Genomic DNA, 12,653 nt, shown 5'->3' on the forward strand with positions numbered 1-12,653 from the left:
CTTATCTCAGAAACCAACCGCTGTGACTCACTTGTTTTCATTGTCTTGACAATGGGTATGTTCATCCCTGTATGTTTTGGAAGACTGGGTTACTAGGCATACCAAATCAAAAGTACGATAACTAAAGAGATCAATGCTGGTTAATGAATTGCTCTGAAAAAAAACAGGTGCATCTTTAATATAGGAAAATGTGAAACCTGCAAAGTAATATTTCATTAGCTTCATCTATTTTCCCATTGTGATATCGAATTACTGTATCTTTACTTTTACTAAAAATATTTGCATTCTTACCATTTAAAGACACACTGTTAATTAGACAGTTCAATTAACTAGTACATTTCAATTAAGTGATGTCAACCTGTACAGTCATGCTATCAACTTCAAACAATAAAAACACAGTGAGAGCTTGGTTATGATGAATAGGATGAATCTGTTGTCTTACAAGAGGCTTTTCATGTCGGGCAAACAGCAAGTCATTTTTGCTTCAAATTTTATTAAAGCTGTGCTATGAAGGAAGACTTTCATATACCAAACTACTTTCTCTTTATTACAAAGGTTCTGACAGGTGCCAGTGTGTGGTATCGTAGATCACGACTTAGCATATATCAATTGCTTTAATTCACTGCAGTCTGGGACTATTATTCTTTCCAATATATATGTTTTTAGACAGGAGGAAAATATGAGTGACCTTGCTGGAAGCCAGGAAATAGTAAAGTAATTGCATGGAACAAATGTGACTTATCACGGTGTGCTATCAAGTCTCTCAACCCAGCAGACAGAGCTGCACTGAGTCACTAGACTTCTTATAACCTCACAGGGCAGTGGCACTCGTATAAACTGAGAACAACCATGTCCCAACCCACCCTCTCCAGAATACTTAAACCGGTAGACACAAAGGGACTCAATGTCTGTGATTCAATCTCTGTCAGCTAGGTTCAATATTAACTTTCATTGTCCAAGATCAGTGCTACTCAGGGTCTGTGAAACCAGCAGTGTATGTTCCACAGAGTCACCCAATGTCCCAGTGTATGCAAACATGCTTAACAGGAGCTTCAAGCTTCCTGGTGACGCCTGGGTGACTTCAAGGGCTAGAGAGATACAGTACTGATGGCAATCGAAGATAAAAGTCTTACTAAAGTCTGGTACTGTTAGTCTAATCAGTAAAGATCTCCGCTAATAACTACTGCAATTTACTAATATTGTACTGAAGTGTCTGACTCTACCTTCATACACCATGTGATATACTGTACCACCAGCGAGGATGACAAACTGAACCCTGACAATGAGTTAAGTGACACCAAGAGACTGTAGGCACAGTATGTGTGATTCTGCTGCTACTCCAGCCTCAGCTAGAGAGTGGGGTTTTAGTGGGGGTTTAGTTTCTCCCTATGAAAAACAAACATCCTTAAATGCCATATTGTTGGAGCCTTGTCAGATTGATAAAAGCATTTCAAAAAGTGAGGTACTGCTTAATGAATAGCCATACAGAAAAATGCCTTTGGGGTATTTTGTGTGTAAACCCAAGCAGAACACAGCATTTCCAGCAAGACATATGGCACAGTGGTCTTAATATATAGAACACAGGGATGCATGGATTGTGATCTGGGTCGACTTTGATTACCGGTACTCCATATCAATAATTAGCAGACACTGATTGTGAAAGCAAATTTTTACTGCAATTATTATTATTATTATTATTATTATTATTATTATTATTATTATTATTTTTAATACAATTGTAAAACTAGAATTTCTGTGTACTCAAAAAATGATTTAAGATTTACACTGAAAACAAACATTTTACCTGTTGTGTGTATTTTGATTGGTTACACATTCTGCCAGAACTGTCATGTGACTTGTTGAACTTGAAGTATGTACAAGCCCTGATGCCTCTCAGTGGTAGGAGGTTACACTACACTAAAATCTACATTTTATAAATCTGGGTTTTCAAACTTAACGTCTGCTTTTTACAAATTCTATAGCATTATTAGTATTGCACTTCTGTTTAACACTGTAAACATGAAATACTGCAGTTACCATGAAAAACTAGTGCACTATTAGAAATAATACAGAAAAGCTCACATTCAAAAAAGCTTTATATGGAAATATTTTCTGAAGCACCTAAATAAACAATAAGAAGGGGGAAACACACCCAATAAAGTTCCAAACCCAGAAATAAACGCATAACACTTTTAATTCAGGGTCTTGAATATAGTATTAATTAATTTATTATTCGTTTAAATTGGTGTTTTTTTACAATCAGAAAAAAATTGTGCTCATGACGATTTGGAGTAAATAGCTTTGAGAATCTAGCTTTTTTGCGACAACAAACAAAATGTACAAAGACAGTATTGATTGCACTTCATACAGTGAGCCGCCACACCCATGACAGAGTGCTCTGACCAATGCAGGTAATAGAACGACTGGTGCATCCCTAACACTGATGTATGTTACCATGGTACTACAGTGGATGACCAGTGTGTCAAAATATGAACTCACATACTTAATGCCTTTTTACCAGAGGCTTGCCATTGTAGCTGCCCTAGAACTGCCATTATCCCTTGTATACGTTTGATCTGTGAAAGTTGGAAATGGAACTTGGGACACTTTGGTTTGTTAGTCCCTTCAATTCGCATGATCATTAAAGTAAGGTTGTATCCTTTTCAAAACTTTATTACTTTTCTGCTTTCTTTCTACAAACCAGAAATGACACCAACTTTACAGTGTGTGATTTAAAAGTGTGAGGGTGTGACAGTTTCACAGCTAATCCTGATTAATGCAATATTCATTTAGCTGCCTATACTGTATCTGATCCAAGAACACTGCAAGCCAGTGAGATGCACTGTAATAATTGGTAAGTGCGCCACAAAAATGTTTTTCTAAGAGCTGAGTCATGCACTTAGACAGACCATTCCAAGTCTTTGCAGGGATAATTATCCCGATCTTCAACCCTGCAACAATTCTTTAAGAGAGAATTTCAGGCAGATGCTGTCAGTTTGCATATCCTATTTCATTTGGACTATACGCATGGTATTGCACAGTAAGCGTCAGATATGCATGATTGTTTGGTTTTGCACTTCCATCATGTACGTTTCTATTTCCATACATTAGTAATACTTTCAAGGCTACAGAAAATAAATGCAGCTGATGCCGTATTTGATTGAATCCACCACCTTAGTCCTGGCAAGCCCAAAATGACAAACGTTCTGTATATTAGGATATACCCATCACCATCCTGGGATTTTCATTAGTCTGATATTGAAGACTAAAAGGCGGAACACACATATGCGGAACGGCATGGCACAACTGGGCATTTTTGCAGTGCGATACTGCTAGCCCTCAACAGGGCACACACGAGTGGTATGCAATACGCTTTCTGCTACAACACTGTAAAAAAATGGAATGGTAGCTGGCAATACCACACAGTAGGCTGTGTATTCGAATATAAATGAACAGCTATGGCCAAAAGTTGCATCACATACAATGTTAGGATTGAGACATTCTTTAAAAAAAAAAAAAAAAAAAAAGATTTATTTACCATGTAAATCAAAGAAACTACAATATTATATCGCAAGTGGCTACGGGAAGTCATAATAGCAGTACAGTATTTCATGTTAGATTTCGAAATGCCACATTTTTCAATTTGTCAGTTTTTCGTTAAGTATATGAAAAACTTCAAAGCGGTGTGTAATTCAGTATGCCAACATTATTCAGCAGGGTTCATTTGACTTTATGAAGAAAATCAGTTCATTCTATAGGGTGATGCAAAACTTTTGGTCATAGTTGCAATGCCCCCCCATATAATCTACGAAATAAAAACACTTGTATTTTATATCAAAGTTGTTTTTCTGTCACCTATATGGCAAAGAAAACTTACGCTGCTGACAGCAAGTAGCCTGCTATTACTAAAGTGATAACAAATGTATCTTTTTACCGTCTCAGCCAGTTATTTAGTAAAAATAGTAGTGAACTACAGAAATGATTTAAAAAAAAAAAGGCAAAAAGTGATAACGGTATCATTTGATACTGTGAGGGAACAGCGATTTATGTTTAGTGTTTACTAAATAGGCTACAGGAAGGATGCTTATCAAGAGTGATGTATAAAATACTGACCTGACTGTCCAGTTGTTGCTCCAATGGCTTCCCAGATGTTTGCTTTCATCGCCGCATCCTTGTAGGAAATATGGGAGGGATCAAATACTTCAGGGTGCTTGGACACCTCCATAGACAACAGTTTGTCATTCGTGATTTTTCCTGTCAAGCACGTGTTGTCACCATGACGTTAATTCACAAACGGTACAGCCCAGCAAATTGCAAAAATTGCTCTGGATTGGATTTGAGCGGCACCGCTCAGCGACACTGCGATACTGCTGTATTATATCGCTCAGGTCTGTACAGCACCATTCAATAAAATTGCCAGCGATACTGGCAGTACAATGTCGCCTGATAGCCAATGGCATCACGCCGCGTACGTCTGTCCCAGCCTTTACAGGAGAACTAACAAACTATTTTCACAAACTGGCAATGGTAGCCAGGGTCATACCCTTTATACACTAAGCAATACCATTGCTATAAACAGTCCTTTTTCCGAGAAAGCCCTCTACTTACTGTACACTGGCTTCCTTTGGAAATATAAACAAACATGACGATTATAAAATGCCGTGACTGATAAAGGCTACATGATTCTGAACCCTTTTCCCCTGGGCACTTCCAGCATTGGCAGACACAATGTTACATTGCACAAACTTGCATTGTTATCGTGCAGGTCATTCTCTGCAGGGACAGCCTTTTACCGACAGCGAGGGCTGCCTCTTTTCTTGCTTATTACCTTATTACCTTCAGGGGCAGCAAAGATTCAGAAACACAGTTCCTGCTTGTAACAGACAGCAGTTCACAAGACCCATTGTGATCTTAACCCTTGCTGCATGTGTGATGATATTTTTTCAGAAGGATATCTGAAGGATATTTAAAAACATTTTTTTGTTTTAGACCTGAGATGAATACAAAAGATATGCCACCTAAAAGCATTGGTATATTAAAGAGACAGCCGACAGTACATCATCTCCTGCATCAGATACACATCGTATACAGTGCAATTACACCTAGGATTACATTAAAATCCTTTAAAAAATATCAAATAACAATGACAACAGTTGTTTTGTTATTTGGCACCACTACAAGGATAGTTAAAATGTAATCCTAGGATAATTGTAAACTGTACTGTGAAGTTCTTGGTAACATTATTCAAATTGTATGTAACATGCCACTGAAAAATCTCCCTTCAGATGGCGATTTCAACCAATTATTGTCCAGTCTCTAGAAAATAGTTTTTTCATACTGAGTCTTCTTTATAAAAAAAGAAAAAAAAACAACAACTTGGCTGAAACAGTTTTGGTATTGAAACAGTGGAAAACACCTTTCTTGTTTACACTGCAAGAATGGAGAGACCTGAATGCAATTTTCTCCCATCATTGTGTTATTTTATTATTACAGGAATTACATACATAAAGCAAACATAACCTGAATTTCAAGAGATCGTCAGTATTTGCCAAACCAAACAGTAATCTTGGAAATTCTCCAATCCGAGAGTCTTTTTGCTATGAAATGTCAATGATTGAATAGAATGTACATTGTATTTCTGCTAATGTCGTTTTTGTCCCTTTTTTCCTTGTTTTCCACATGGTGCTACAGATACTACAATCAGCTTGTGGTGATTGGTCTCAGGTTTGTTACTAATGCTCACAGGCTGTTTTTTAGAATGTGAATGGAGAGTTTTCTGGCCTCTGATATGAACTGTTATCAACTTAAATAAGAACAACCACACGATTGCTATCATCGTCACTATCCAGCTGTTCTCACTTTCTATTAGGCCATTCTTTATTGTTTCATTGAAGCTTATCAGATTTCTATACCAGCGGGAGGCCTGTCTGGTATGAGTAACACAGCAGGTATTTGGACTTTGGTAAAAGCAAGTCTAATCAGTCTAATGCTATGTGCATTATTGAGCTAGCTAAATGAGCAGAGTGATGTCATTGTCAAGATCAAAAGAATTGCCATCATCACTGGGACTTCTTTTTCACAGTTTGCATATACTGTATTTACTTTATGAGTGAGTGACTTCACTTGCGCCTTTAAAAAGTGGGACAAAGGTCTACAGAACAAAATGTATTTATTTTGTCCTCCTTTTTCAGCTGGAATTCTAAAGTCTATCCCATTCCGGTAGTCTCACAGGGCATGAACTGTCACTTTGGAGGCATACCTGGTTTGACTGGTTTCCCATCAAGTACTGTACTGATTCACAACCAGGCCCAAACTTCAAGCCAACACCTGCCAGTACAGTTTTTAAACTTTTGGGTGTTTCTGTATAACCCAAGCACTATCAAGCAATACATGATACTAAGATTTCAAATAATTATACTAGGTTAAGAACCTTGGAGCTCAACACAGTCATATTTTCATTGATCCACAACACCTCCCTTATTTTTTCAATAGTGTCTCTTAAAGAGGGACTTGGTACGTGTGTGAAACATCAGTTATTTTACCTTATGTGTTCTTCTTCATGTATAGAATTACTTTGTATGTCATTTTCTGTTTCAGTACTCGCAAGCCTTCTGTGGTCTCTGTAGAGTTCTGAAAAATGTCTAAGTACAGCTGGTACACCAGAGTGTAACCATTAACATGTTCTCTTGCAATGTTCTGCATCTAGTGAATGTAACAAATACATCAGAAAGAAATACCACCTGGAACAAATGTAACAACTTTTTTTTATTTTTTTTTATTTAGAATTGGCAATTATGTGTTCCCATTTTCTCCCCAATTTGGAAAGCCCAATAATTTTTTATTTCAACCCGGCTCACCGCTGCCACCCCCTTCGCTGACTCCGGAGAGACGAAGACAGACACACGCGTCCTCTGAAACGTGTGCCGTCAGCTGTCCGCTTCTATTCACTCTGCAGGCCTGCCATACAGCCACCTCAGAGCTACAGCATCGGAGGACCACGCAGCTCTCGGGCAGCTTACAGGCAAGCCCGCAGGCGTCCGGCCAGTCTACAGGCGGCACTGGTGTGCGGTGAGCTGAGGACACCCTGGCCGACCTAAGCCCTCCCCACCCGGGCAGTGCTCAGACAATTTTGCGCTGCCCCCCGGGAACTCCCGTCCACGGTCGGCAATGGAAAAGCCTGAACACCATGCAATAGGAGTCTTATTTCCATCCCTGTTCTGTATTTTTCAATGAATAGGGTTTCCTGCCCCTTTTGTATTAACTCAGCTGAGTGGGAGGGGATAGCATACCACAGTATGGCAGTAAGCACAACACAATTCAAATTCTTCACCTCGCATATAGAGCTGCCTAGTGCTGGTATATCCTAGAAATTGACAAATATCTGAATTATAAACATGAAATATGCATAACCTGAAGCAGTGCCAGCACACTGCAAATACCCAGCACTAATATATTATTCAGGTCAGACGGCTTTAGCTAATCATAAAGGCTACATACTGAACAAAACATAATAAACTGTTTAACATTTTGACATTCAAATGTCATTCTGCTAGTGTGTAAAAAGCAATAACATGCACATTATATTCATGATTGTTGGTTCAGATAAAAATTCAGTTGGCATGTTTGTTAATCAGAACTGTTAGAATGCAGTACCTTCAGGGCTTTCTGTGCAGGTTCACTGGAGCCAATAGCGATCAGTCCTGGGCCAGCCATGCTACAGAAACTCTTCAGATGCAAATTGTCACAGACAGGGACTGTTGAGACAGCATAGTCCTGAAACCAAAACAAGATCAAATAAAGAAACTACAAAACATTTTCACCAAGCTGTTATATTACAAAACAGACAGACTGAAGTACATATTTTATACAAAAAATACATTTTCCTGTTTAGAAATAAAAAAAAAATATTTATATCCACTTACTGTAACAGCAAAGTGCCATTGCAATTTCTTTGCAAGCTTTTTTTAGTGCAGTAAGTTAATACTGGAAAACTCATCAGGATTGAGACTGTGTAATAACTAAAACAGAACATACTGTAATGTGCATCTTTTTCTAAATCACAATTACTACATACATTAGCTGGGCCTTCAATAATACATACACTGACAATACAAGGTTTTGGCAGCAGTATATGATGATCACTCAGATCCTTGATTGGTATCCCTGAAAAAATAATCATCCCCTCTTAAATATGCTACATATTATAATGAGCAAGACATGTCAAGTAGAATGGTACACCGAAATGTTCTCTACAACTGCGGATGGAAAATATGTTGCCGGATAACTTCACTCAGACTACTTTCTCACTAAATATCTTGGTATCCCTGAATAGAAAATCGTCTCCTCTTTGAAAATATGCAATAGATTTTAAATGAACATTCTCTCCCACAATGCAGAATAATTGGGTATGACATTCTCTCTTATTTTTACGTTTAAGAGAAAAGGTTACTGGCTAAGGACTGTTAAGGACAACACTACATTGTCTGGGCAGTGACCACTCAGGAAAATCCTTTTTTGGGTAAGATAGCGAACAAATGCTCCACCCAGTCATTCAGCATTGTTAGTAAATGAATCATATTTAGGGTACCATTGAACTTGTGAGACAGATTGCTCATTAAAATCCTTAGCATATTTTTAAAGAGGAGACCATTTATCTATTCAGGGATAAGAAGATAATTAGCGAGCAAGTAGTCTGAGTAAAGTTATCCGGCTACAAACTCCCCATCCCCAGTTATCTATTCTGGGATACTTAGTAAGTAAAGGATTTCAGAGGAAAAATGGACAATGCAATCCTCCCTAGGCTTGCTGTAAATCATTTGTTGTTTCCATAATTTGTGCCAGTACTGTGCATTACGCACAAAAAATGTGGTGCCTATATTGCAGGTTGGATCATTTAAATGTTGTCACTGACCTTGAAAGTATCCGCAAGAATTTCTGCACCGCGCTGATTTGTCCTTTTCGACAAGCCCACAAAGAATTCTCTACCTACATTAAAATGAAAATCACCACCAGATGACCATGTGCGAATTGGCAGAGAATGTACTGACTAGACAATTAAAACAGAATAGATTCAGTTGCTATGATACTGTGAGTCACACATCAGTAAACTAAACCTATGAGGAAACGTGTTGGTGCAGTTCATTAAGCAGTCAATACATCTAGCAGTATGACTAGACGTGAATTATGTATGTGTATTAATAAGTTCCACACGCTGTGCTATGAATGATTTATTGTAATTCACAACCAAACAATCAACTCGTATGCAGGTTTTTTTTTTTTAAATTTTTAATTAAAACAGCTCTGCACAGTAACCCAGATCACTAATACATCTGTGGAACAGTAAACCTTAGCACTGCCCCAGAGGAAAACCATTCCCCACCACAGAGTAATGAAACATGTGGAGGTACCAAACAATGGGCAATGAGATTCTAGGGCTACTGGCTCCCTATAAATCCTAATAGAAATCTTTTTAGGCTGACCTTTACAGCCATTATAAAAACATAATAAAAAGAGCAGGCAGACACCCTTAGGCTAGCCAGGACCAATCACAGTGCAGTCTAAAGCTGATGCAAACAGGAATTTGCTTTTTGTTTTTAAAATACAGTAGATTCTGGCTAATTTGAACCAGTTAGGACTGGACCCTGTTCTGTAATAAAAATTCCTGGTCTTTGTTTAATGTTCTATGCCTCGTTTCCTCTGCTTTTCCACAGGTATAGCTAAACTGGACGGTCTGGGAGAGGTGTAGCTGAGGTATAGCTGAGCATCAGACAGTACAGTTTCATATCGCACCTCACCCAATGTGGCTAAACTGTGCTATACGGAAGTACGTCAAAATCAGCAGGCGTGTGCTAAAGGGGCAAACTGTTGAACACAGCTTTTCTCTTATTGTGTGATGAAACCTCATTAATACTTAATTAAGACTACTGACAGCTGTGCAAAGACTGAAAATAAAAACAGCCACAAATGTTTGTTCGACTTTGTTCATTATTGTTATTATTATTATTATTATTATTATTATTATTATTATTATTATTATTATTATTATTTATTTCTTAGCAGACACCCTTATCCAGGGCGATTTACAATCGTAAGCAAATACATTTAAAGTGTTAAAATACAAGTAATACAATAAGAGCAAGATAAATACAATGACTTTTGTTCAAGCAAAGTACAAGTGTGACAAAATACAATTCAATAATACAGCAGATAAGTGATAGTTACATCAGGATATGATTAAATACAAAATACTACAGATTAAACACTTGGCAGATTACAGTATTCTGAAGTAAAGGATTAAATGCAGTAAAATAGGGGGCAGATAAGAGCAAATAAAGCGCATTTAAGGAAGGGTGATAGTTCAACTTTGCTTGCTTGCATATATTCCCGGCCAGCTGAGCTATACCTGGGAAAGGCAGTGGAAACGTGGTCTGGAGACAGCTGTGAAGGTTTTTACTCAACAATATGAGATTGACAGTGACATTTGGTTTCTTCAGCTGCTATCAGCATGCACTTTATTTTAATAGTGTGGTTTGGATTATAGGTCATTTACAGGTTTTGACTGCCGGGGTCTGAATTAGCAGGAGTCTGTGTAGAAGGGAGTGTTAAAATGTCCACAATCACTACTCCTATTCTATTTGAATAGATTGGATAGACAGAACATCTCATTCATGAAGGATCTGTCCCCATTTCGAAGGCTGAGGAAGTGAAAGAATTGGGATATAAAGAGGACACAGTTTTGAGCTGTAGTATAATTTGAAAAGTGCATAAACATTCTGTAAAAGAAAAAAAAGTGGCATGACTAAAAGTACTTACCTGTGAACAGCACATCTCCACCGTCCAGCGTGGCGGTATCATCAGCCATATCCACTATATTGAGGCCAAGGTCATTCAGGGCTTTTCTCACTGCTTCAGTCTGTAACAACATGACATTTCAGATTGTGAAACACAGACAGATAACTCCACCAAAGCAAAAAAAATGGGGGACCCTTCATCAGAGGTTGTTAGGAATATAGAGTGACTTGCAGACTTAAATTAATATGACCTACAGTACAGCGGCTTAATGTAAACACAATTCCACCTGTCAGAAACTAGTCCCATTAGAATTTAATAGCAATGGATGTTGTCTGTACCTTGTTAGTATTTACTTATGATCATGGGAACAGAATTCATTATCTGACCTCCTTAGGAAACAGGTCCAGTTCTAGGATTAAACCAACACTTAACCAGTCAATATGCTAATGTTGCTAAGTAAGGCACAGATTTAGTTTATGTTACATACAGTATATTATTTAACATGTTGGTATTGCGAATGCCCTACCTTTTAAAACCTTGTATGCATTAAATATAAATATGGAGAGTGTCCAAAATAACCACAAACTTGTACATTTCCAGGGTTCTCCCCAGGAATTCTGTACAGCCGGGCAGCAGAACATTACAGCCGGGAGCACATTTAACGGAAAAATAAACTAGCCTTACCTTAAATATATAATTACTGTTTTTACTGTCATTACTGTTTTTTATTATGGTAAAATAACCGTGCTTATTTAGGCACTATGCGATTTGACTGGGGAAAGATAACGTAGGTTATTGGAGTTCACAAAAAAAAAACAAAAAAACATGGTAACCTTTTCATTTCCTTTTAAGCTTAATTATTGAGCTTATTGCTTCAATTTAAATTGTTTTCTTTATGTTAAGTTTTCAGGGCATTTTGTTAATGCACGTCAAATTTTGTTTTTCACTGTTCTACATTTTTTGAATGCAACTGTTAATTTTAACAATTTATTTATTTTTTTTTTTTTTTGTACACAACAGTACTTGCACACATTTGGTCACCATCATAACTGTTGCATGAAACCGGAATGTAATAATCCAGCACCTCTGCACTTAAGCATTTGTATATCCGCTAACGAGTGTTCAGCTGATATCCCATCACGCATTTCTTCTTAAAGGCGTACATCCTCTATGCATGAACCCCCAATATCTCTCACAAGCACCTGGGTACATATTTTTACGATATCATAACAAAAGGAAAACGCGCTTTTTTTTGGTGCATATGTACAGCTATTATGTACTATATACACCTTACAGTACAATAATACGACAAAAAATGGACTGAATGATAATACCTGAAAATAATCTTAATATTTTCTTTAATAAAGTAGCTGGTGCAAATATAGTATTAGGCAGTGGATTGCGCCTATTGCTGACTTATTTTGACCCCCTACATTCATTGTCACTATTTTTGCTTTGAAAATAATTGGTTATTTGTTTAGCAGTCATTTTAGCCTCTCGAAGTGCTAAACACAGAAAACACGCCCCTTCAACTCTCCGATTAGTTAAATGTTACAGCCAAGACGCAAGACGTAACACAGCTGTCATGTGGTTCAAAGATTTTTTTTTTCACCCAGCAACGCACAACAGATCTAGTCTGCTAGAAGCCCAATCAATCCTTATTGTTAAAGGCACAGTAGCATCTGCAAGACTGGCGGATCGGTTTTTTCAGCCGGGCGGTGACAGCCACTTTGCCGGACGGCCCACACGGCTGAAAAGGCCAGGGGAGAACCCTGATTTCTTTAAGCAAAATGCAAGGTACAACAAGATATACTGTAGTGTATCATAACGTTCATCATGTTTAAAGATTGTTAATGGGCTAG

General features: G+C 37.8%; 1 protein-coding gene across 1 annotated transcript in view; it reads right to left on the reverse strand.

The window, feature by feature from the left end:
- ddah1 (dimethylarginine dimethylaminohydrolase 1) overlaps positions 1-12,653 on the reverse strand; it is a 64,632-nt gene that overhangs the window by 7,348 nt on the left and 44,631 nt on the right. The window contains exons 2-4 of the mRNA XM_034021250.3: positions 10,813-10,912; positions 8,912-8,985; positions 7,654-7,773 (exon numbers count right to left, since the gene is read on the reverse strand). Of these exons, the coding sequence (XP_033877141.1) occupies positions 7,654-7,773; positions 8,912-8,985; positions 10,813-10,912 (294 nt within the window). The remainder of the gene's footprint in view (positions 1-7,653; positions 7,774-8,911; positions 8,986-10,812; positions 10,913-12,653) is intronic.

The sequence above is a fragment of the Acipenser ruthenus genome, chromosome 10 (genome assembly GCF_902713425.1).
Source record: "Acipenser ruthenus chromosome 10, fAciRut3.2 maternal haplotype, whole genome shotgun sequence".
NCBI classification, from domain to species: domain Eukaryota; kingdom Metazoa; phylum Chordata; class Actinopteri; order Acipenseriformes; family Acipenseridae; genus Acipenser; species Acipenser ruthenus.